Source organism: Mesoplodon bidens (assembly GCF_964165515.1).
Source record: "Mesoplodon bidens genome assembly, chromosome: 7".
NCBI lineage: Eukaryota > Metazoa > Chordata > Mammalia > Artiodactyla > Ziphiidae > Mesoplodon > Mesoplodon bidens.
In genome coordinates, this window is record NC_138164.1 from 62,527,252 (window position 1) to 62,554,965 (window position 27,714).

Genomic DNA, 27,714 nt, shown 5'->3' on the forward strand with positions numbered 1-27,714 from the left:
CCTAATAAAATCCAGCTTGCACTGTGTGGCCATATAGGTTATTACTTCCTTATCACTTCCTTTCCAAACATACTTGTCTCCCCTAGACTTGGTTAGGCATCCTTCCTCTGTGTCCCTATAATTTTCTCTAATGTGATATTTATTATTCTTTAATATATTTATGTTTCTGATTATTAAATGTCTTTTCCATTATATTATTATTACCCGGAAAGCAAGAGCTGCCTCTTCTTTATTTTATAGCTCCAACCCATGGCCTCGCGCATAGAAGGTGTTCAGCATCTATGGGCAGAATGCATACATGATTCCAGCTGGTTGTCCTCTTTGTACCTATACAAGACTGAAGGTGGAACAAAAAGGAGCAGACTAAGTCTTATTACTGTAGCTAGTTTATATCTAGCTCAAATTCTGTTTGGAATGTATATATTCATACTAGTTAAATAAATAAATACACACACACTGATGGACTTAGGTTCAGAACGTAATTCTGCCCTTTACCTCCTGTTGTTTTATGCTTTCTTCCTGATAACCCTACACTGTCACCCCGCTTTTCTGTTTCTGCCAATTTTCCAATCCCCTTACTTCAGCCCTTTGGCATTTCTTATCTTCAGAATGTTGTGAATATGTCACCTACCTTGGATGTTTTCTTTTTGATGAGTCCTGTCTTTTAAGGGTACAGAACAGCGGTCCCCAACCTTTTTGGTACCAGGGACCGGTTTCATGGAAGACAATTTTTCCACAGGTGGGGCAGGGCGGGGGGGAAGTGGTTCAGGCAGTAATGCAAGCGATGGTTCAGGTGGTAACGCAAGCGATGGGGAGTGATGGGGAGCAGCAGATGAAGCTTCGCTCACTCACCCACTACTCATCTCGGGCTGTGTGGCCCAGCTCCTAACAGGCTGTGGACCGATACCAGGGGTTGGGGACCCCTGTTATAGAATGTTACATTTAAGACATGTCTGATTCAGTTGAGACCAAAAATAACAACATATAGGCTTCACCAGAGGAAGTTAGGAGAAAAACTAGTAATGAATGAAGCAGAAAAATAAGGTGCAGCATTAATGGTTAAGTGTAAAAAAACAGTAATGTTCTTAGGAATAGCTGTTGAGGAAAAGGGATGAGAACTAACAACTGTAAGGTACTTATAACTCACAGACTGTGTTGAGAGTTTTACATACATTATTTTTATTCCATACAATAACCCTGAAGCAGATGTTGTTACATGTATTATGTAGATGAGGAACCAGAGGTTCAAAGGGGTTAAGTGACTTGCTCAAGGTCACAAAGGTGTTAACTTGCAAACCTGGAATTCCAACCCAAGACCTTTTTCACTTTTTAGTTCCTCTCTGTTACCACTTCATATATTTTAAATTGGCTTTTTATTAGATTATTTTTGATTTAAGAATTTTGGAAGTTAGCTAGGAAGTTAACGTGAAAGTGGCAGTTTGAAGATAGAAGACCATGTGGTTTAATAACCTTGGAATAGTCCTTGGAATAGCTAATTGGTTTGATGGGGTGGTTTTGTGTCATAATCTGTTCAAAGATTATTAACTAATAGTGCCAGAGAGCAATATTTAAATAGCAAATGGAGCTCTCATTTACCAAATCTCTTGATGGAAATTTTAACACAATCTAAAATTTGTGTGCTTTTTTTGTATCTTTTTTTTTTTGGACAGTTATCCAAAATTGTTCATGCCTGCTTAGATGATTAACACATTATATAAACTTTATTTTCAATGCACTTTGTTCAGAAGAAAATTGTATTCACACTCTATTGTGAGAAATTAAATAAAATGATTCCTTGGCCAGTCAGCTCCTCTTCCCCTCGACACCCCCCAACACACACACACACACACATACATTCATCTCATGCACTTACCTGCCTGTGAGTTTCACTTAGATTCTTTCCTCCATCTCCACTGATTTGCCTTTTTTCCTACTATTTACTGCCCAGCTTGGCTCAGCTCACTTTTGTCAGATTATGGCTTAGGTCCCAACACTTCAAGAAAGTTTTTCCCATGGAGATTTCTCCGTAAATCAAATAAGCAAATTTGGATTTCACCCCTGCAGTCTGCAACTCAGTTTCCCGCCAAAAGTTTATTAATTACCATGCACCTGGCATAATGTTAGTTGGCAGGCATTTAACGATAAATAAAATAGATCTGTACTATTAACATAGTCTTATTGTAGGTATTGTGTAAGGTGTATGGGAGCAAATTATTTAATCTTTCTGTATCTCAGTTTCTTCATCTACAATATGGGGACAATAATAGTACCTGCTTTGTTACAGTTCTTACGATGATGATTGCATGAGTTAGTATTTGTATAGTACTTAAGACAGGGCCTAGCATATAGAAAATGCTATAGAATTGTTTTTATTTACCAGAACAAAACTGAACATTGCAATACTTTATCTAGTTCTAAAAAATCCTATTGGTATCTACTAGTATAATAAATGTATAGGTTAGTTTATAGAAAAATGTCATTTTTATAGTAACAAATCTTCCTATCCAAGAACAGGGTGAATTTCCATTTATTAAGATCTTCTTTTGCATCCCTTAATAGGATATTAAGGTTTTTATCATATAGATCTCACCATTTGGTTATTTTTGTTTCTAGGTATTTTATCTTTGTTACTGTTTAAACTAGCGCCATGTAATAGTCTGATTCAATATTATTTATATAAAGGAAGACTACTGATTTTTGTTTTTAAATTTTCTACTGAATTTGTGATGAGTCTTCAGTTGGTTTGCTTGGATTTTCTAAATGTGTAATCATATCATCTCTAAAAATGGATCATTTTACCTCTTTTTCCCCAATTTTTATAGCTCTTAACTCTTTCTCTTATCTAATTTGTATTAATTAACTATGGTAGTAGTGAATAACCTTATTTTATTTATATTGTAATTTTTGACTTATGACCATTGTACTTGAAAAAGATTATTATATACAACCTGGTGTGCTTTCCCAGTTTGATAAACAAGGTCACTTAATGCTGTGCTTTGCTTTAACAACCGAAGATTTCATCCTGTTCTGAACTAGTTATTCATGTATTTTTTAGTTTTTCAGTGTGTCTTCCATAAACTTGAGCATCCACATTTGGCTCTTAGCCTGACAGGATCTTGCAGAATATTTTAGAGAACCATAGTCTCTGGAGAATAAAAGTTCAGACTCCTCAAAATAAAGTTAGGGATAATTCTTCAGTGTCTCAAATGCCTTCCCCTTGAGAGCTTAAAGTATGTCCCAGCACGTGTTTAATGTTCAAAATATTATTTGCTATCTAAAACCTCTGTGTCCTTGTGTAGAGCTATCCCTGTTGTGCCTGACACATAGTAGATACACAGAAATGCTACCTGTTCGTCAAGGAACTGCTCAGGCCACATTCTCCCCACGAATTCACTCCAAGTATCTTCAAGTAAAAGGTAGACATAATCTTTAACACCTGTATTAGTTTTCTGTTGCTGCATAATAAATTACCACAAACTTAGCAGCTTAAACAACATGCATTTTTTAACCTCACAGCTCTGTAGGTCAGAAGTCTGAGTGGGCTCATCTGGTCTCTCTGCTCAGGGGCCGACAAGGCCAAAATCAAGGTGTTGCTCAGGCTGGGCTCTGATCTGGAGACTCTTGGGAATAATCCACTTCCAAACTCATTGAAAGTGTTGGCAGAATCCAGTTCATTGCAACTGTAGGTCTGAGCAGGCTTTACTGGCTTTCTGCTCCTAGAGGCCGCCTGCATTCCTTCTCACATGGTCCCTCCATCCTCTGACCAATAATGTCCTATCAAGCACTTCTCACAGTGCAAATCTCTCAGAACACTCTCTTCTGCTTCTAGCCAGAGAAAACTCTCTGCTTTTAAAGGCTCGTGTGATTAGATTAGGTCTACCCAGATAATATCCCTTTGCCATAAATATAAAATAATCAGGGGAGTAACACTGGGGCTAAGGGTCATAGAGGCCATCTTAAAATTCTGCCTATTGCCCCACCCTTCAAACTCTCATTGAAAGTTGTACTTTCCTTCTAGATTCACTTAGTTATCATTCATTTACGAGGTAACTGCCTCAGAGAGGCATCCATGGCTGAGTCACTTTATGACACTCTTATCATACCTTGCACACCTTCCCTGTAGTAGATATTCAATACGTATCCAATGAATTAATTATACTTTTTGTTAAATGAATCGTGAGATGAAAAGATGAGCAGAGTTATTCCAGACCAGATTGTAAGAACATCTGTCCAATTGGAAGGGCAGTGTGCACTTGACAGTTCATTGCCACTTTGGAGGGGTTTTTTTGTTTATTTTGCGTCTCCTTTTTTTGAGGCTACATTTATTTATGATTAACCAGAGAGACTAAACAATGGATGCATGGGCTTGGACTCTAATGCAATTCAAGTGAGGTCAGAAGAATTCCACACACACAAAAAAAAAACCTTAAAAAGCATGAAGTAGATATTACAGTAAAATTAATATTTGAAGGGGAAAAATCATTAGTAAGAGAAAAAAGCATTCTGGAAAACTGTTCCATTTAGGGCACCTCATTACCAGATTATTTAAGGGAAACTGGAGGGAGTTCAGAGACATAAAGAATGGTGAAGAGGCTGTAGGGATTAATACAAGCAAAGATTTTAAACAACTAAATATGTATAGCTTAACTGAACAACAGCTGAGTAGAGATGTAACTGTTGTCAAATGTCTGATATCAAGAGAAGGAATGTGTTTCTCTGAAGAGTTGAGAGTCGCTTTCTAAGTATTAGAATTAAATGAGAAATGAGAAAACAATCTTTTCTGTCCAACTTGTAAGCAGTATTTAGACTGTGTGTTGGGATGTGAAGTGTCAGAGTTGAATTCAAATCCCAGCTCCTCTACCTGCTACCTGCGAAAATTCAGACAACTCCTTTAACCTCTTTCACTTTGTCATGTGTAAAGTGGGAATTATACGACGTACCTCATGGGGTTATTACGAAGATTAAATGAAGCAGTAAACAGTGAGGTTCTGTGCCTGGCACGGGTTGCAAGTCGAGAAGAATGGTAAATGCTATTGGTATTACCATTATCGTCTTCATTCTTAAGTGGTTAAGAGTTCAAAGTGCTAGAGTCAGACAAAGCTGGGGTGCAAATTCAAGCTCTACAATCTGTTAAGTCTACCTCTAAGTCTCAGTTTCTTCAACCATATGAGCGTAATAGTGAGGACTAATGAAATAATACAATCTGAAATACTTATCGTAATGCTTGGCACATTATTCAGTAAATATATTAGCAGCTGTAGCATTATTTTAATTATCCTTAACACAATCAGCATTCCACCTAGAACCTGGCCAAAGTACTAGTATATATTCAAATTATTTCCAGATTTCCCCTGTTGTAAACAATGCCATATACGTATCTCTTTTTCCATTATAATCACCACATGTGCGCATGCATGCGCACACACACACACACACACACACACAGAGTTCAGTAATTATTTGTTGGATTGAATTTGGTAATTTCTACCAATAATCATGTCAGATATTTGTGGTCACTGTGCATTGCTAGGGAGATGCCAGAATGGGCTTCTATACTCCTTGTGTAATCAAATTTATGACAACAGATTTAAGTGCTTTTTTCATTCCAATAAAACTCTGACACTTAGATTTACCTGAGTTTCTATGAAAGAATCCCTGCTCTTATAATGGAATTTTCATTTTTGTCTTTTACACACATAAGAACTCCCTGTGGCTCCTCTTTACAAATAGGATTGTGTTGTGTAGTAAACAGAGTCTGCTCTGGCTAGATTAAGCAGAAATGGCATTAGTTTAGAGGGTTTCCAATGAGAAGATATTAAGATCAATCAGATAATCAGAGTGTATTAGTCAGATGTATTCACCAGTGATAGCTCACAGAAAGTACAGGATAGCCCAAAGAAGAGCTACAGATGGCAAAAAAAAAAAAAAAACCACATGAAAGGATGCTAAATATTATTAGTCATTAGGGAAATGCAAATTAAAACTATAATGAGACACTACTACATACTTACTAGAATGGCTAGAATTTTTTAAACTGACAGTATCAAGTCCTGGCAATGATGCAGAGCAACTAACACACTCATCCATTGCTGGTGGGAATGCAAGATTATGTAGCCATTTAAAGACAGTTTGGCATTTTAAAAATAAAGTTAAACATATATCTACCATTCAACCCAGAATTTCCACTCCTAGGTATTGGTCCAAGAGAAATAAAAAATACAAGTCCAAACAAAAATCTGTGCTTAAATGTTTATAGCACCTTAATTCATAATAGCCCAAACATGAGACAATCCAAATGTCTATCAACCAGTATATGGATAAACAGTTTGTGGTATATCCATACAATGGAATACTACTCAGCAATAAAAAGGAACATATACTCATACATGGAACAACATGAATGAATCTCAAAAACATAAAAACGGCAGGCACTCGAGGCTAAATATTCTATGATTCCATTTGTAAGATATTCTAGAAAACTGTCTCTGCCCTATTAGACTGTAACCTCCTTGATCTGATACAGCTTTTAACAACAAGATTGCATCAAAGTCAGTGAACTGGAAGTAGAAATGGCTAAATTTGATCAGTTTAGGGAGCAAGTTTTAGCTCGCAAGGGAATCAGGATCCAGATTTGGTCAAAGGTCAATATAAGGTAGCCTAGGTAAATCAGAGTGCACAGGACTGTTAACAGGAGGGCAGGGAGCCAAGGTGGAGCCTGCTGGACCTGACATGAATATCTGCTCTAATGGATCCTACACAAGTTTGTCCACTCACACAGCCTTCAAGCCTCCAGAGAATGTAATCTTTCTTTGATGGTCACTAGTTAAAGCTGATTGCAGTTGCTATCAAGGGTCTAATTTACCTGCCTTTGACAAATTTCTAGTTGTACTTTGCTTGTCCATTTGTAGTATGCTTTACTGATCCTCTTCAGCAACTCAAGAATCAGCAGTGACAGAGGCCACACTTACAGACCAGGGTGACCCTGGAGTTGCATCAGTTTATTAGTGCTTCTAGTTATTTTCTGGCAAACGTAAGAACCTGAAGCAAAGGACCATCTTAATTAAAGTGTTTTGTTTTGTTTTTTTTTGTTTTTTTTTTTTTTTTTTGCGTTACATGGGCCTCTCACTGTTGTGGCCTCTCCCGTTGCGGAGCACAGGCTCCGGACGCACAGGCTCAACAGCCATGGCTCACGGGCCCAGCTGCTCCGCGGCATGTGGGATCTTCCCAGACCGGGGCACGAACCCGTGTCCCCTGCATCGGCAGGCGGACTCTCAACCACTGCGCCACCAGGGAAGCCCTTAAAGTGTTTTTAATATGACAGATTTTATAATGACAAGTTTGACTCAAATATAACCTGTACTTTGTAAATACAACATATGCTATAAAGAAAAGAGCCTGCGATTAGAACTCACAAATTTAGATTCTGGTCCCTGGACTCCACCTCTTCACCCTTGGCTAGGCCACTTAGCCTCCCACTTACCTTCCAGGGTGAATGGAGCAGGTGGGCCAATACTCTCAAAAGTGCCACTCAGCTCTAACTTGAATCCCGTGATTCTAAGAGTAGTTGATAGGATGATTGGGAGGAGGAATGGAAGAAACTTTTCCATTTTTAGACTTAAGAGCTTTTAGACTTGACTCTTAGACTTTTCAGACCTCAGAATGTCAGGCTTCAGCTGTGTCCTGTTACATTATAACATCTATTTTGGAAAAAAACTGGCAAGGTTTATAGATGAGGATGGAAAAGTACTTAGGTTGTTCTTGCAACTAGAAGCCCATAATCAGGTTTTTATCCTTTCCTTAGAGGTATATATTGCAAGACTCACTGTAAGAAACAATATTATTACTCATATTAAATATTCAGGTAGCTTTTCCACATCTTTGAAAGAGTTGTGTTTTCTTCTAGGAAGGAAGATTTTATTTTTGACATGGTGGTGCCCTTTTTTTAAGCTCTTAATCTAGTTTTTTTTTTTTATGTCAGTGAAACCTTAGCATTTAAAAATGAATAGAAATATCGTTAACTAGTCCTATAGAGATTTTTGACTACATAAGCCAGGATTCTAAAGTTAAGTCTTTGATGTATATGTGCATTTTTAATTTCTTATTTTTTCAATTCCTCTTGACCAGTTCTTTTTGTAGTCAAATTCATTGTAATCCCATCACGAAAGTGTTGATCTTGTAGTAAACTTTATTGAAGCATTGTATTAATGCACATTCCCTCACGGTAACAGACGCTTTGTATCAAACCTATCATGCAGCTCAGCTCAAGTCCCATATGGAACTAATAAGCCACGCAATAAGTGGCCTTGTGTAGATGAATATGGCTGGGAAGGGTGAGAGAGAGAGAGGGAGAGAGAGAGAGAGAGAGTGTGTGTGTGTGTGTGTGTGTGTACACGGGCACACGCACACATGTGTTGTCTAAACTGAATTTCTCCTGCCAAAACCTAAATGACAAAATGATTCTTGAGCCCCCAGAGTCTTTACCAGCCTGGAAAAATTGGGTGTTTGAAAAATAAAAATAACATTGAGCACTTTGATATTAAATTAGGCCTCAGCTCAATAGGAGGATGCTCACTGAGTACAAGAACTCAGCATTTATTTCTCAAAAGTACAATCACACTTTATTTTAAAGTATGATTTCCAGAGCTGCAACTGGTCTTAACCTAGTCAGCGGAGCACCATTAATCAAGCGGTATGAACTAGTTAATTTCAATTACAAGAGCTCTAACATCATAGTTGATCTGTCTATATATAGTGATTTGAGATGAAACCAGCATGTGGCTTTGGAAAAATACTGTATTTTTATACAAAAAGATGGTGTGGGAGAAGAAAACAGAAGATAATGAATGGAACTGACATGGTTATAGTGTCTGTTGAGGGCTGAATGTATTCATTGCTCTGGTTTTCTCTCTTTCTTTCTATCTATCTATCTATCTATTTATTTATTTATTTATAGTTCCAGTAACCATAAAGCTAGATCTTCCTGGTTATTTTAGTGTAGGGATTTTCTTCTGCTAGTAGACAGTAGCACTTGTTCATTTTTCTGGGGAAACGACTGAACATTGCTTCTCCCTACTTCCCATCTAATTTATCATCTCTGTAGTTTTCACCTACTAGCCTACTATAGAGTTGCACAGAAATTTAATTGCTCCCATGGAGTTCTAAACCAATCAGAGTAAAGCTGAAATTCAAGCTAATTGAAACCAAAATTCCACTTAAAACTGCTTAGACTCTTTGGGTGGTGGTGCAGTAGGAAGTTGTTACAAAAGGTGTTTATTTCAGAGACTAATCTGCAGCAGTTAGACAGACCCAAAGCAACATTTTATTTGCCTGGATTTCTTGGCATCTGCCTTCCCCAATAAGAATTGAGAGCAGAGGGAGCTGCATTTAGGGAAGTGTGGTATTTATTGGTAGTAGTTGGGAAGGGTAGGTTTTGATGGAATGTTGGAGAAAGATTTCTTAGAGAAAAGCGTACTTTAGTCTTTAACCTATCCTTCACAGCTGCCCCTGGAGTTGTTTTCCCCATTCACTTTCCTGCTTAAAACCCTGTAGTAGATTCTTGCTGCTGTCAAGGAAGATAAATCCGAATTCTTGAGCTAAGTGCTCTAGGCCCTCAGTAGTTTTAATGAATGCTTTCTAAAAATCAGGCCTCAGGAATTTCCATTCTCTATAAAAATCCTGATTGAACTCTTACAACAATTTTATGAGACAAATATTGTTGGTCCTGTTTTATAGACAAGGCACAGATTGGTTCTGTACCTTGTTCAAGGTTACATACATTATATGGTGAGAACAGACTATGAGTCCAGCCAGTCACTCAGAAGACAGAGAGCTAATTCACAGTGCCTAGCCTAGTGGACACTAAATAAATATTTGCTGTATGAATAGGATGTGTAGGAACTTAGTAAATGTAGCTCTTTCTCTCCTTTCCCTATCCTTGTTCTTTCTTTCCCCCTTGGCCTCACTCCTCCTTTAACTTCTTGTTTTTACTAATACCTTACCAGGGAGCTAACTTGTTAAAGAATTACTTAATAAAAATATAGATTTGTTCCTTTCCTGAAGTATTTACATTTTAATACCGGGTCATCTCTACCTGACATTAGAGCATTAGACTGAACCCCATTTTACTCTCCATTTTTGGACACTTCCCTTAAGGTGTCCAGGAATGTATCTTCTGGAGACTCTTCCATCAGACCTACCCCTCAGTGAATACATAAAGATTTGACACCCTCTTAGCCAACTTTGACTTCTGACACCATCAGAAGTGAGCAAAACCTGAAATGGGGCTGAGTGGACCGATGTTCCTTCATCACTCACATTGTGAATGTGTGCTACCCTAACCATATTTTTATCTCAAGATCCATAGATGTATGGTTCCTGTAACTTATAGAGCATTTAAAGTGGACTCGTAGAACTTTGAAAGGCTCTTGGAGATGACCTAGTCCAGGAGGGTTTAAACTCCAGATGGGAATGCCTCCTTGGCTCTAACTTTACTCCCCAACAACTGCCTACAGTTAGAGCAGTTTCCTATTTGTTTCACACTTTGGGCTTCTACATAATATTTCATGTGAATGAAGGATTCCAGGGCTACCAAAAAAAGAAGTTTGAAAATTATTTGACTAGCCCAGGCAGGGAAGGGACTTACTCGTAGCCATACAGCAGAGCTGTGTCTTTCATCCAGGTCTTCTGACCACCCGCATCATGAGTCGATCTTTCCACTTCACTGTGTAATTATTTTAAAGATATTGATATGTATATGTGGGGTTTTTTTACTTTATTTCTTTATTTTATTTTTGGCTGCTTTGGGTCTGTGTTGCTGCGTGCAGGCTTTCTCTAGCTGCAGCAAGCAGGGGCTACTCTTTGTTGCGGTACATAGGCTTCTCACTGCGGTGGCTTCTCTTGTTGTGGAGCACAGGCTCTAGGTGTGCGGGCTTCAGTAGTTGTGGCTCGCGGGTTCTAGAGCGCGGGCTTAGTAGTTGTGGTGCACAGGCTTAGTTGCTCCACGACATGTGGGATCTTCCCGGACTAGGGCTCGAACTCGTGTCCCCTGCATTGGCAGGTGGATTCTTAACCACTGCGCCACCAGGAAGGCCCTGTATATGTGTTTATTGCTGCCTCTCTCGAGTGCTTGTAGTCAGAAACTTAGTAAATTAGTAAAAATTAGCTTTTAAAAAGGTGAACTATGTACTTAAGATTTTTTCCCCTTTGATTTGAATTCTGTTGTTTTCCTTTTCTGATTCTAATCATAGTTAGTTAAGTGATAAGCCATTTTTGAGCACCAGTTTTATGCTCAGCTTAGTGATAGATGCTATGATAATGATATAATATATAGAGAGAGTATATATGTAGCATGATGATAATATGTATAGTTTATTGAGCATTTACTATGTACCAGATAACATTTGGGGCCCTCTACATACTTTATCGTATTTAAACTTTATAACAGCTCTGCAAGGCAGATAACATCCCATTTACAAGAATTGACTTACCCAAGGTCAAACAACTAATAAATGACAGCACCGGTATTTCAAACCCAGATCTGCATCTATGCTCATTCCAGTGTGTCAAGATGCCTTTCATTCCCTCCCATACAGCATTAATTTTAACTTACTAATTAATTAATTAACAAATATGTTTTAAGTATCTATTCAGTTAGTTTAGGCTTTCCAAAGACAGCAAATGGAAATGTGGTGTAGGAAGGGATTTGGCAGAGGGGTAAAGTGCCCCCTACCCTGGAGTAATCAGAGACCTTCCTACAGGAAATGGAACTGGTGTTGGCTCTTTGAGAATGGACAGAATATGACCAGAAGGAGCAGAAGCAAGAAGAACTACAGTCCTGCAGCCTGTGGAACAGAAACCACATTCACAGAAAGACACACAAGATGAAAAGGCAGAGCGCTACGTACCAGATGAAGGAACAAGATAAAACCCCAGAAAAACAACTAAATGAACTGGAGATAGGCAACCTTCCAGAAAAAGAATTCAGAATAATGATAGTGAAGATGATCCAGGACCTCGGGAAAAGAATGGAGGCAAAGATCGAGAAGATGCAAGAAATGTTTAACAAAGATCTAGAAGAATTAAAGAAGAAATAAACAGAGATGAACAATACAATAACTGAAATGAAAAATACACTAGAAGGAATCAATAGCAGAATAACTGAGGCAGAAGAACAGATAAGTGACCTGGAAGACAGAATGGTGGAATTCACTGCTGAGGAACAGAATAAAGAAAAAAGAATGAAAAGAAATGAAGACAGCCTAAGAGACCTCTGGGACAACATTAAACACAACAACATTTGCATTATAGGGGTCTCAGAAGGAGAAGAGAGAGAGAAAGGACCCGAGAAAATATTTGAAGAGATTATAGCCAAAAACTTCCCTAACGTGAGAAAGGAAATAGCCACCCAAGTCCAGGAAGCACACAGAGTACCATACATGATAAACCCAAGGAGAAACACACCAAGATACACAGTAATCAAATAGGCAAAAATTAAAGACAAAGAAAAATTATTGAAAGCAGCAAGGGAAAAACAACAAATAACATACAAGGGAACTCCCATAAGGTTAACAGCTGATTTCTTAGCAGAAACTCTACAAGCCAGAAGGGAGTGGCATGTTATACTTAAAATGATGAAAGGGAAGAAACTACAACCGAGATTACTCTACCTGGCAAGGATCTCATTCAGATTCGATGGAGAAATCAAAAGCTTTACAGACAAGCAAAAGCTAAGAGAATTCAGGACCACCAAACCAGCTCTCCAACAAATGCTAAAGGAACTTCTCTAAGTGGGAAACACAAGAGAAGAAAAGGAGCTATAAAAACAAACCCAAAACAGTTAAGAAAATGGTAATAGGAACATACATATTGATAATTATCTTAAACGTGAATGGATTAAATATTCCAACCAAAAGACACAGGCTTGCTGTGACCCATAAATATATGCTGTCTATAAGAGACCCAATTCAGACCTAGGGACACATACAGACTGAAAGTGAGGGGATGGAAAAAGATATTCCATGCAAATGGAAACCAAAAGAAAGCTGGAGTAACAATACTCATATCAGATAAAATGAAACTTTAAAATAAAGAATGTTACAAGAGACAAGGAAGGACACTACATAATGATCAAGGGATCAATCCAAGAAGAAGATATAACAATTATAAATATATATGCACCCAACATAGGAGCACCTCAATACATAAGGCAACTGCTAACAGCTATAAAAGAGGAAATCGACAGTAAAACAATAACAATAGGGGACTTTAACAGCTCAGTTACACCAATGGACAGATCATCCAGACAGAAAATTAATAAGGAAACACAAGCTTTAAATGACACAATCGACCAGATAGATTTAATTATATTTATAGGACATTCCATCCAAAAACAGCAGAGTACACTTTCTTCTCAAGTGGACAAGGAACATTCTCCAGGATAGATCACATCTTGGGTCACAAATCAAGCCTCAGTAAATCTAAGAACATTGAAATCATATCAAGCATCTTTTCTGACCACAATGCTATGAAATTAGAAATCACTTACAGGGGAAAAAAAACGTAAAAAACACTAACACATGGAGGCTAAACAATACGTTACTAAATAACCAAGAGATCACAGAAGAAATCAAAGAGGAAATCAAAAACTACCTAGAGACAAATGACAATGAAAACATGACAATCCAAAACCTATGGGATGCAGCAAAAGCAGTTCTAAGAGGGAAGTTTATAGCTATATAAGCCTACCTCAAGAAACAAGAAATATCTCAAATAAACGATCTAACCTTACACCTAAAGAAACTAGAGAAAGAAGAACAAACAAAACCCAAAATGAGCAGAAGGAAAGAAATCATAAAGATCAGAGCAGAAATAAATGAAATAGGAACAAAGAAAACAGTAGCAAAGATCAATAAAACTAAAAGCTGCTTCTTTGAGAAGGTAAACAAAATTAATAAACCATTAGCCAGACTCATCAAGAAAAAGAGGGAGAGGACTCAAATCAATAAAATTAGACATGAAAAAGGAGAAGCTACAACGGACACCACAGAAATACAAAGCATCCTAAGAGACTACTACAAGCAACTCTATGCCAATAAAATGGACAACCTGGAAGAAATGGACAAGTTCTTAGAAAGGTATAACCTTCCAAGACTGAACCAGGAAGAAATAGAAAATATGAACAGACCAATCACAAGTAATGAAATTGAAACCGTGATTAAAAATCTTCCAGCAAACAAAAGTCCAGGACCAAATGGCTTCACAGGTGAATTCTATCAAACATTTAGAGAAGAGCTAACACCCATCCTTCTCAAACTCTTCCAAAAAATTGCAGAGGGAGGAACACTCCCAAACTCATTCTATGAGGCCACCATCACCCTGATACCAAAACCAAACAAAGATACTACAAAAAAAGAAAATTACAGACCAATATCACTGATGAATATAGATGCAAAAATCCTCAACAAAATACTAGCAAACAGAATCCAGCAACACATTAAAAGGATCATACACCATGATCAAGTGGAATTTATCCCAGGATGCAAGGTTTCTTCCATATATGCAAATCAATCAGTGTGATACACCATATTAACAAATTAAAGAAGAAGAACCATATGATCATCTCAGTAGATGCAGAAAAAGCTTTTTTTTTTTTTTTTTTTTTTTGCGGTACGCGGGCCTCTCACTGTTGTGGCCTCTCCCGTCGCGGAGCACAGGCTCTGGACGCACAGGCCCAGCGGCCATGGCTCACGGGCCCAGCCGCTCCGCGGCACACGGGATCCTCCCAGACCGGGGCACGAACCCGCATCCCCTGCATCGGCAGGCGGACTCTCAACCACTGCGCCACCAGGGAGGCCCAGAAAAAGCTTTTGACAAAATTCAACACCCATTTATGATAAAAACTCTCCAGAAAGTGGACATAGAGGGAACTTACCTCAACACAGTAAAGGCCATATACGACAAACCCACAGCAGACATCATTCTCAATGGTGAAAATCTGAAAGCATTTCCTCTAAGATCAGGAAGAAGACAAGGATGTCCACTCTCACTACTAATATTCAACAGTTTTTGGAGGTCCTAGCAACGGCAATCAGACAGGAAAAATAAAGGAATAGAGATAGGAAAAGAAGTAAAACTGTCACTGTTTGCAGATGACATGATACTATACATAGAGAATCCTAAAGATGCCACCAGGAAACTACTAGAGCTAATCAATGAATTTGGTAAAGTTTCAGGATACAAAATTAATGCACAGAAATCTCTGGCATTCCTATACACTAATGATGAAAAATATGAAAGAGAAATTAAGGAAATACTCCCATTTACCATTGCAACAAAAAGAATAAAATACCTAGGAATAAACCTACCTAGGGAGACAAAAGACCTGTATGCAGAAAACTATAAGACACTGTTGAAAGAAATTAAAAATGAAACCAACAGATGGAGAGATATACCATGTTCTTGGATTGGAAGAATCAATATTGTGAAAATGACTATACTACCCAAAGCACTCTACAGATTCAATGCAATCCCTATCAAATTAACCAATGGCATTTTTTACAGAACTAGAACAAAAAATCTTAAAATTTGTATGGAGACACAAAAGACCCCGAATAGCCAAAGCAGTCTTGAGGGAAAAAAACGGAGCTGGAGGAATCAGACTCCCTGACTTCAGACTATACTACAAAGATACACTTATCAAGACAATATGGTACTGGCACAAAAACAGAAATATAGATCAATGGAACAGGATAGAAAGCCCAGAGATAAACCCATGCAGCTATGGTCAACTAATCTATGACAAAGGAGGCAAGGATATACAATGGAGAAAAGACAGTCAATTCAATAAGTGGTGCTGGGAAAACTGGACAGCTACATGTAAAAGAATGAAATTAGAACACTCTCTAACACAACACACAAAAATAAACTCAAAATGGATTAGAGACCTAAATGTAAGACCGGACACTATAAAACTCTTAGAGGAAAACATAGGAAGAACACTGTTTGACGTAAATCACAGCAAGATCTTTTTTGATCCACCTCCTAGAGCAATGGAAATAAAAACAAAAGTAAACAAATGGGACCTAATGATATTTAAAAGCTTTTGCAAAGCAAAGGAAACTACAAACAAGATGAAAAAACAACCCTCAGAATGGGAGAAAATATTTGCAAACAAATCAACGGACAAAGGATTAATCTCCAAAATATATAAACAGCTCATGCAGCTCAATACTAAAAAAACAAACAACCCAATCCAAAAATGGGCAGAAGACCTAAATAGACATTTCTCCAAAGAAGACATACAGATGGCCAAGAAGCACATGAAAAGCTGCTCGACATCACTAATTATTAGAGAAATGCAAATCAAAAGTACAATGAGGTATCACCTCACACCATTTAGAATGGGCATCATCAGAAAATCTACAAACAACAAATGCTGGAGAGTGTGTGGAGAAAAGGGAACCCTCTTGCACTGTTGGTGGGAATGTAAATTGATACAGCCACTATGGAGAACAGTATGGAGTTTCCTCAAAAAACTAAAAATAGGGCTTCCCTGGTGGCGCAGTGGTTGAGAGTCCGCCTGCCAATTCAGAGGGGACATAGGTTCGTGCCCTGGTCCGGGAAGATCCCACGTGCCATGGAGCAGCTAGGCCCGTGAGCCATGGCCGCTGAGCCTGCGCGTCCGGAGCCTGTGCTCCGCAACCAGAGAGGCCACAACAGTGAGAGGCCCGCGTACTGCAAAAAAAAAAAAAAAGAAAAAAAAGAAAAGAAATATTAATATAAGTGTATTATTTAGAAATATGAAGGTAAAGAAGAAACAACTAAAAGTGGTCGCTACTGAAGAGCAAAGAACTGCTGCTTTTTCATTGTAAGCCTTTCAGTAGGTTAGACTTAAAACAGTACATGTACTTTATTTTAAAATTTTAATATATTATTTTTATGTATGAATTTCTATTTTAGTTCTGTATGTTGAAAGTTAAGAGGGCTACATGATAGAAAGAATTCAGAGTTGTTACTGAGAGGTTCTAGCCTTGGCTTTGTCCCTTATCAGCTTTGAGACCTTGGGCAGGACACTTGTCTTACTGAGTCTTAGTTTCTTCATTTATGAAAGGATGGAGGTTGGAAAAGATAATCTCCATGATCTCTTTAAGCTAGATATCCCAAGATTCTATGATAAAGATAATAATGCTATACAACAAATGAAGAGTTGAGACTTGGGTGGAGGCTTGAAATTCCCACATTTTCCTTTTTTAGTTGAAATCAGACTTGGAGAGAAATTTTCACTGTGGTCTCTGAAAAGAATTCAACACCCACCTTCCATTGTGGAGCCTGGGGCAGGCAATTGACTACGTACTGGCTCAGGGACACATAGCTTAGTGTTATTTTAGTATGGGGTGGTTTTATTTTTTTTGATATTTAATATTTCTCAGTATGAATCACAGGTGAAATTTTCATGCCATGTGTAAACAATTTCACTTTTTTATTGAAACAGTGAATTCAGGAATATCATATTGGGATGTCAGCCATTTTACTTTTATCAATGTATGGAAAAAATGCTTTTATATTAATATAAGAAATGATGTCATTTAATATGGAGGAGATCTTATAATTCAAGGTCAGCAAATCTCAGAGGTGATTTAGGTCACCAAGCTAGCTTTGGAAAAGGAAAAGAATATTTTCCTTTTGTCTTCTCAAGATTTTGTTTTTTTGTTTTTTTTCAACCAATTTTCCTCTTAGACTTTGGGGTAGCTGGTGTAGTGGCATGGTTGTGAAAAGGAGACTCTGACTAATATCTTTGCCATTGAAACATGTGGCTTTGGAGAATTTCCTTGCTCTTTTTCTCGGCTTCAGTTTTCCCATCTGCGCAAGAAAAGGATTGGCTTAAATAATATTCAAGATACCTTTTAGCTTTAACATTCTATGTTTCTACCTCCTTATTTTATGTGTGTATTCAGACCATTCAAGAGACCTGATTAGGTTTGGGGGTTTCTTTTTAAAGTTCAGTGTAGTGAGATTGAACTCTTTCTCTGTTAAATGTCACTCACTCACACTTAAGTGAAAAGTCAATAGAGTACAAGATACAAACAAAAGAAAACTTACTTTGATTTTTTGTTGATAATGTTTTAATTTTTTAAAAGAGGAAAATATTTAAAAGTTTAACTTAGCCACTTTTAAATTAGGTGCTAGAAAAGTAAAACCTCAATACAGATGACCCTTCGTATCTGTACATCAGTATGCAGTTTACAGAGTCCTTTCTTCATATATATTATGTCATTTGAAAAATACATTTCTACAGGGCTTGTATACTTACTGTGTATTTGATGCTGTGTGTGTGAGCGTGTGTATGAATATGCACTTATACTTACCTCGGGTCTCTATTATGTTTAGTGAAGGAAGCAAACGGTCTTCAGAGACAAAGTGAGAGGAGACGGGAACAGACAGATGAAAACCATTTAGTAGGTTACACAAGGCACATAAAAGGACACATAATTTTAGAAAATCAGCCTCTAGCAGAAATAAGTAAAGCTAAGAGCAGATCTTGCCCACAGGCTATAGTTTCCTCATACTAGCTCTATAGCTCTGTACTCTGGTCCTAGAGAAAGAGGAAAGTTACAGGCACAAGAGAAATAACATAAAGCACAGCCTCTGTCAAAAGTGACTTGCTGTTTGTTTAATAAGCATTGACTGAGCACTAGCACTGTGTCAGACACTTGGGGATCAGAGATGGATACAACATGACCCTTATTCTTGATTCTACAAAGGGAAAAGTGTCAGTGTAAAAAGGGCAGAGTGTGTAGTACCAACCTTCAGTACCTAAAATGAAATACTGGTTTTATGGTATATGTCCCTGGAGTTGATGTTAGCAAACTCTACAGGGGTCTTGGAAATATCCTGATTCCACAGTTGGTGGTTCTTAGTCTTCTCCAATGTTAGAGGGCAAGGGAGCAGGAAATGAGGAGGCTACCTTTAAACACCTTCCAAAAAGTGAGGTTGATGATGTTGGGATCATACACCCACATTTCCTCTTTCAGCGTTTAAAATGGGGCGGGGGGGACTTGTTTAGTGAATCATGTTTGGGAAGCATTACCTAATATCTGCCAAAATTTCTTTTAATTCTGTTTTTCCACCTTTGCAGCTAAGATATCAACATGGACTAGGGACTCCAGACTTGAGGCAAACCCTCCCTAACCTGAAAAACTTCATGGAGCACGGACTAATGGTCAGGTGGTGAGTACCTTTATCTCTCACACCCAGAAACTGCAATGTGGATAATAATCCTGAGAAACTTGCCTGATTTCCACACCACTCCACACCTTCCTTCTGGGTTTTCTTCTGTAATAAGATATCTGAAGAAAAGGAAAGGCAGCCATCATACTTGTGTAGGTCTAAGCTCCAGTCTGGCTAAGAGGGCGAAGCACCCACGAAGGGGGGCGGGTTCAAAGGGATATTATTTGGACATGGGAAGGTTGGCGGGACAAGGAATCCTTGAGAGCTTGGCTGAAGCAGAGACTGGAGGATAGCCATGTGATTCGTAAAAGGGGGACATGGAGCCCCCAGGACTTTTCCAAAGAACAAGCGAAGGACAGAATAAGCATCAGGATCAGTGGTTGTGAGAGTGAAGGGAAGAAAGCACACAAGGAATAGGTCAGGCTGTCAGGACCTAGTCTGAGACCAAGAGACACACACATACTGGAACGTTTCTCGTATGTGATGCCAGTGCCTATTGTGCCATAAGGGCAAGCTGCTGCCTAAAAGTGCTTTGTCAGGATGGACATGACACTCTTCCAAAGACAAGGGGAGAGGGAAAGTGATGCAAAGAAAACATTAGATGATTCGTTTGACTTAAATAAATGGAAAGCTGTTGGCTCAAGTCATTTAGTAATTTGAATCCTTGGATGATGGGCAATGACTTACAAAATCACATGAATTCAAATCAGGCCTTCAGAGTTAGACAACTGGGAACAGCGTGGTTTCTTCTAAAGAGCACTGGCTTCTGATCCCAGATCTTTTTCTGATTTGCTATGTGAATTTTTTTTTTAAGTTTTGAGATTCCTTTATTCAAGCCAAATTGTTCAACCTTTATCACAGTGTAACAACCTATTTTAAAAACCTTAAATAAACAAGTTATCCATGTAACCTTGCCATTTCAATTTTCTGATTTGCTGTGTGAATTTAAACTCCTACCTCTCTGAAACGTAATTTCCTCATCTATAATCCCTGCTCTGCTCATCTCACTGGTTTGTGGTGAGGATGAAGTGAGATGGTAGGTGGAAAAATAATTTGTGGGGAGGAAAGTACAAGAATAGTTTCAATTTCTTCTGTGCCATCAAGATAGACCTTGAGGATAACACGAAAGTGACATCTATGATTTACCTTTGACGTTTTCTGTTTTTGTCTCATGATCTTCAAAATGCAAATTCTGGATGTCTGACTTTAGATAGGACTTCTGTTAAGCAAATACACAATTGTTTAAAAAATTCTACTCAGAATATCAAAATAATTATAAAAAATCCGTGTTGATACGGACCTGTATGCCCTGAGGAATGAGGTCTAGGAACTGAGTTTTAATGTAAAACAATAATAGTAATGATAATAATAATAATTTAAAAAGTGAGCTAGCAGGCATGTATTTAACACTGTCAGTGTAAAGTTCCGTGATAGGTACTCTGGAGGTAACAAGAAGTATAAGGCTCAAGCCCTACCTTCAAGGGATTTGTGATCTAGTTGGAAACAAGGTATATAATTAATGAAAGGTTTTATAACACAAATGGTAAATAGCTTAAAATGATAAAAAAAAAAGGGGGGCAACTCACAGCACCACCTGATTAATCAACTAAAATGAATCTTGTTCAGTACAGGCAGCAAATTGTCCCAGTGTCATTTATTGAAGACTCTATCTTTTGTCCACTGTTAATAACGCCGTCTCTTTCATACATCAAGTTCACTTACACACAGATCTGTTTCCAGGCCCCCTATTCTGCTTCATCGTTTTATTGTCTATCTATAGGCTAGTACCACATTTCTAATTAATATAAGGTGTAATTTCTATAAGTCTTATTGAGCTTTGAGCATCTCTCTTCCCCCTGACATTTGGAACCACTTGAGAGAGGAGATAAAAGAGACAGACTAATAGGAATCAAAATGTCAGTTTTATTACTGATAAAGCTGCATTTTCCAAGTGGCTTTAGATCTATAATAAAAGGGCTTGCAAAGACATCACTCAAAATTAAACTTACTCTTGCAATCACGATGTGAACTGGAGAACCTCAGGCTTTCCCCGCAGAGGCAGGCCCTTAACTATACTATAGAGGGCTGTCAGGTGACTCCTGCAAGAACCCAGATGGGACTAAGCCAAGAAGACCCAGGTTTTATTTTTCCCTCTAAATTCACTGATTAGAAAAGGCCCTCCTCCTCTAAGAGCGAGTGGGAGGATGGAGAGAGGCCAGGAGCGTTACTCTTAAATCATGTTCCTTCATAGCAAGGGAAAAGGAAGATTTCCCCACCTTTCTTGATATCTGGTCGGGTGAGGCTCCTACTTATGACCCTTCTTCAAAACTCTTTTGGCTTTTCTGGACTTATGAACTGTATCTGAGTGATTTGACAGCTGTATGATATTGAGTCTTTCTAACTGTGAACATGGTACCTCTTTATATGCTTTCTTTCTGTTTTTTAAACATACCTCAGTGAAGTTTTAAATTTTTCTTCATAAAGATCTTACACATCTTTTATTAGATACTTAGTCCTAGGTAGCTTACCATTTTGGTTGCTGTTATAAATTTTTTTATTACAACACCCAACTTTTTTGTGGCTAGTATACAGGACTACTACTGATTTTTGTATTTTGAGAATGTATCCAGCAGCCTTGCTAATGTTAATTACAATGGTTTATCTTAGATTCTCTCGGATTTTTCTGTGGGTACGATCATATTTTTTTAGTGAATGATGGTGTTGTTTCTTCCTATTTTTACAACTTTTATTACTTTTTCTTGTCCTTTGTTTTATTATGGAAGAGGAGCAGCAATAGTGGATATCCTTGTCTTATTCCTGACTTTAAAGAGAACGTTTCTTTTCACCATTAAGTATTATATTTATTGCAAGTTTGGATAGATATTATTTATTAGCAAAAGGAAGTTTCTTTCTATTCCCAGTTCACTAAGAGTTGCTTTTTTTAAAATCATGAATGTGTATATTTTGGATTTTATAAAATGCTTATTATGTTTATTGAGATAACACTATATTCTTCTTTACTGTGTTAATAACTAGTAATACATTTTCTGATGTTAAATCATCTTTGCCTCCTGGGCTATAATCTGCTTGGTTGTGATGAATTACTTTTTGTATATTGCTGGATTCGATTTGCTGATTTACTTTTTTATTTTTTTTAAACTTGTTTTACTGAAGTATAGTTGATTTACAATGTTGTGTTAGTTTCTGCTTTACAGCAAAGTGATTCAGTCATACATATATATACATTATTTTTCGTATTCTTTTCCATTATGGTTTATCACACAGGATGTTGAGTATAGTTCCCTGTGCTGTACAGTAGGACCTTGTTGTTTATCCATTCTATATATAATAGTTTGCATCTGCTAATCCCAAACTCCCAATCCATCCCTCCCTTACCCCTTATCCCCCTTGGCAACCACAAGTTTGTTCTCTATGTCTGTGAGTCTGTTTGTTTCATAGATAAGTTCATTTGTGTCATATGTCAGATTCTACATATAAGTGACGTCATATGGTATTTGTCTTTCTTACTTCACTTAGTATGATCATCTCTAGGTCCATCCATGTTGCTGCAAATGGCATTATCTCATTCTTTTTTATGGCTGTGTAGTATTCCATTATAGATACAGGTATAGCTATATAGATCATACCTTTTTAAAAAAATTTTATTGGCGTATAGTTGATTTACAATGCTGTGTTAGTTTCAGGAGTACAGCATAGTGATTCAGTTATACATATACATATATTCATTCTTTTTCAGATTCTTTTCCCATATAGGTTATTACAAAATATTGAGTAGAGCTCCCTGTGCTATACAGTAGGTCCTTGTTGGTTATCTATTTTATATATAGTAGTGTGTGTTTGTTAATCCCAACCTCCTAATTTATCTCTCCCCCACCATGTTTCTCCTTTGGTAACCATTAGTTGGTTTTTGAGTCTATCATTTTTTAAATTAGATTCCATGATTTGCTAATATTTTTAGGATATCTGCCTCTGTAAATGAGACGAGGCTAGCCTATAATTTTTTTTTCTCATATAATAATCTTTGTCTGATTTTGGTAACAAGGTTGTAACAGCCTCATAAAATAAATTGAGGCTCTTTCCCTTCTCTTCTATTATTCTTTTCTGTTCTCTGGAGCAGTTTATGTAAGATAGGAATTATCTATATCTTGAAGGTCTGAAAAACCTAGTATTTTTCATTTGTTGAGAGGGAAAGTATAGATTTTTAGCTACTGACTTAATTTTTATGATGATTATGAGTCTATTTATGTTCTGTTTTTCCAGTTCCTCCTTAACATACTCCAGTCTGATTTCAGTTCTATCAGTATACTGAAATTCCTCTTATCTAGGTAGGTGTCTAGAACTCTATGTTGCCCAACCCAGCGGCCACTTTTCCATCCTTATCCTACTAGTCTGTATTTAGTGGCATTTGGCCTTGCTGGCCATTCCTGCCTTCTTGAAACATTCTCCTTTCTTGGCTTCCACAATACTACCCTCCCCTGGTTTTCCTCCTTTCAGCTGCACTTTTTCTGCCTGTTCTTCCTGTTTGTCCTCCTTTTCTTGATCATTAAATATGGAAATCTCCATAGTATTCTCCTTTTCTCTCTCCTTCTTCTCATGTGAGCTCATCCACTGCCCCCATTTTGAAAACCATCTATATGCTATGACCCTCCAAGTTATGTTTTCAGCGTAAACCTCTCCTGCAAACTCTGTAGTCAGAGACCTGCTTGACACTTCCCCTTGGAGTATCACAGGCACCTCAGCCTCAACATCCAGAACTGTCCTTCACCAGGCTTCTTCAGCTCAGCAAATGACACCCTGTCTACCCAGTTGCTCAAACCAGAGAAACATCCTTGATTTCCTTCTTTTCTTCACTCCTACCTGAGCCAGTCTAGTTCATCAGCAAACCATGTCATCTCTACCCACCAAGTGTACTTCCCACCATCTCTGCTGCCACCACCCCAGTCCAAGTCACCACCTGCTCTTACCCAGACACTGCACCAGTCCAGTTTGTCTCCCTAATTTCATTCTTGTCCCACCTCTGTTCATTCTCCGCAGCAGCCAGAGTGACTTTTCAAAATTTTAGCCATATCTTAATCACTTCCTAGCTTCAGCGGCTAGAGTAAAACCCAAGCCCTTTTCTGTGGTCTCCCGACTACCTGCCTCTCCCCCATCTCTCATGTATAGTCCTATACTGACCTCCTCTTAGCATGAAAAAGCTCTTTCCTGACTCGTCACACTCACTGTCCTTCTGTCTAGAATGTGCTCTCCCTCTTGCTTCTCTCCCACCACTATCCACACCCACCCCTTCATATAGAGGGAACAGTTTTAGAAAAGGCACAGTAAGTTTACTGGCAAAGAATAGACCACTTGGCTAGAGTGCAAATTCATTTTAGGAACAGAGAGAATCTGGGTTTTGTGGTACTTAGAGCTTATACAATTTGGGAACCATTTCAAGAAAACAATACAAAACTAGAAAAAAAAACGTAAATATTTTAAGTGAGAAACAAGATCACAACAAATTACTGAAACTTCAGAAATCAGATCCCTTTCCCTTTCTTCTGTGATCTCTTTAGACAATTTACCCAAAATGCTTTCCTCACTGCAACCTGACTGTCCTTTCCCTCCTAAAACACCATCATTTCCAGCAACTCTCATTTCTGAGGTTCAGATAAATTAAATGACTTATCAGGGACTTCCCTGGTGGTGCAGTGGTTAAGAATCTGCCTGCCAATGCAGGGGACATGGGTTTGATCCCTGGTCTGGGAAGATCCCACATGCCACCGAGCAACTAAGCCCGTGCACCACAACTACTGAGCCTGCACTCTAGAGCCCACGAGCCACAACTACTTAGCCCGCGTGCCACAACTACTGAAGCCCGCGTGTCTAGAGCCCGTGCTCCACAACAAGAGAAGCCACTGCAGTGAGAAGCCCAAGCACCGCAACGAAGAGTAGCCCCCGCTTGCCACAACTAGAGAAAGCCCACATGCAGCAACGAAGACCCAGCTCAGCCAAAAATAAAATAAAATAAGTAAAAAAAGAAAAAAAGTAAATGACTTTCCAAGCATGATTGACCTATGAGCCTGTGGCAGTAAGACTGGAGTCTAGGTCTCCTGGCACTGATGTAGTAACCCATTAAGCCCCAAACTCACACATTATGTAGTGCCCCTCTGAGCCACTGTACAAGCACATTAACACTGAATGAGTAGTATGTACCACTTTATGGTGCTGTAATTAGGCTACTGAGACAGATGCAGAGTACCACAAAATGCATGCTACATTACGATCCAAGTAAAGACCACTGTGGAAGCCAGGCTGGAGGTTACAAATCTAAACAAAGCTGGAACAAACACTTTTAGCCTCAGAGGAAACCTCAGAATTTCTGAGAGCAGCCATGAACTGAGGAATTACCTCCCAAGCCCGTGCTCCTTAGGGCAAAGGGTAAAAAAACTCACGCTCCTAAGGGAGCCTCTTACATCTTTTGTAAAAGAAAACACTTCCAGTTTCTCTGTGATTGTTACCATTCACAGATTGGCCCCTTGTGGAAGCAGGTTGCCGTATGTTCTTTTGGTGTCGAGGATTTCCAACTGGCTGTGAGGATCAGTGCAGTCACTAAATTCCTCCTTATGGTAAGCTTCAAAGTTATGTGACAGCTTGTTTTGTTTTGTTTTTTCAAAGAAAAGACAGTGTGATTAAAATTCCTTTAATGAAGTGATTTTTTTTCTTTCACATAACAGAATTCTTATCTAATATCAAAGCAGCTACCTGATTAATCCTAAAACTATCCCTTTTCCACATGAACGCAGTTACCTGGGGCACAGTTCTCAGTGCTTTATGCTAGTCCTTTCCAAAAGAAGTCTCCTTTTTCTCATCCTTGGATCAGTAACCTCGTTGTAACTGCCAAGCAACACAATTTTGAAAAGTGGAATTTCAGCTCAGAGGTTGTACTCTTGAATATTTTGGTTAAAAGCCACCAGCATGCCACTTAAACATCGCATTTTTTCTTTCTTTTACTACTAACTACAAAGTGGTCCAAGATTCCAGTTGACATGTGCATGCACAGCTGATGCTGGCGCTGAATTATGGTCAGAGAAGAATGAACGCACAAGGCGCTGCTTGATGGCTGCCAGTGAGACGATAAATTTAGAACTGAGACGAAGAGATTATGTGCTGTGTTGCTGTGAATGGGCTGTGCGACGGGGCCCCCACATGCAGGTCCTGGGACAGCACCTCCACCGTCTCTCACCCCAGCTCACCTGACCTCGAGACATGCCCAGCTCATTTCTGACCTCAGTTCTTTTCTCGGACAAGTTCCCACCACCTAGAGTCGCCTGCTTTTGCCTCTGCCCTCTCCAAACGTCACTGTCACTTCAAGATCCAGTTCATGTCCTACCTCATTCATTCACTCACTCAGCAGGTGCAGAGGTAAAGCGTCCTCCCTCCGTAGCTTAAGTTCACTTCTCCACCAAGTCTTACCCACTAGGCTTTTGAGCAGCAGTGAGCAGGCAATGGAATAGGAACAAACAATATGTAATAGACTCAGGAAGTATGAGTACTGAAGAAAGGTGGATAAGTTATTTGGAACATTCTGAGGATGTCATTTACCTCCTGGTGTGCGGGGTGTGGGTGACATTGGACAAGCCTTCACTAAGGAGATGGCATTTAGTGGACCTGGAGCACAAGGAGAATTGGGGGCTGTGAAGATTGGGGTGTAGGCCAGAGTAGGAAGCCGTTGCCCAGTTGTAAAGAGCATGTAAAAACTATGGGTTTGAATACCAACTCTCCCACTCACTGTCTCTGTGACTTCAGGCAAGTTTAAGCTCTCAGCTTAAATTTATCTGTAAAATGGAGATAATAGTGCCTACCTGATAAAGTGGATATAAAGATTAAATACGTAAACACTTAGCATACTTCTGGCACATAGTAGTACTCAGTAAATTGTAAGTATTATAAATATGTAATAGATAAGTGAATCATAGTTATTATCTGTTTTAAAAATTAAATCCATTCTTTATTATAGGTATTTTGTTTTTCCCTTAAAATCTACAGTCTTCTCCTTACAGATAGGTATAGAACATGGTTCTTGGTCACATTTTTAATAATGGCTCATTCTGCCTTGTACGTTAGTGGTACAAAATATTCACCGTCTCCCTTCCACTTTTCCCCAAGTCCTTTATATGACCCCTCTGAAGCCTTAGAGATAAGTACCCTAGACATCTATTTACCTACCTACTTTTTTTGGTACCCACCTTCTTAGGTAACTCTCACCTCTAGTTAGAAGTTATGTAAAATAAAAGTTTCTTATTTGCAGAATTTTCCATGTCTTTATTTAAGCTTCTAACAACCCTGTGAAGGAGGCAGGGCAAGGATGATGATCACTATATTGCAGGTCAGAAAACTGAGACTTAGGAATATGAAGTGATTTGCCAAGATCACATGATAATAACTGATGGAACTGGGACCAGAAACCCAGGTTGTCTGACTCCTAGTTGC

At 38.5% G+C, this 27,714-nt stretch overlaps 1 protein-coding gene across 2 annotated transcripts in view; it reads left to right on the forward strand.

Moving 5' to 3' along the window:
• UVRAG (UV radiation resistance associated) overlaps positions 1-27,714 on the forward strand; it is a 308,009-nt gene that overhangs the window by 262,140 nt on the left and 18,155 nt on the right. For both annotated transcript variants that reach the window (XM_081240490.1, XM_081240491.1), the window contains one exon: positions 19,133-19,224. In XM_081240490.1, coding sequence (XP_081096616.1) covers positions 19,133-19,224 — 92 coding nt within the window. The remainder of the gene's footprint in view (positions 1-19,132; positions 19,225-27,714) is intronic.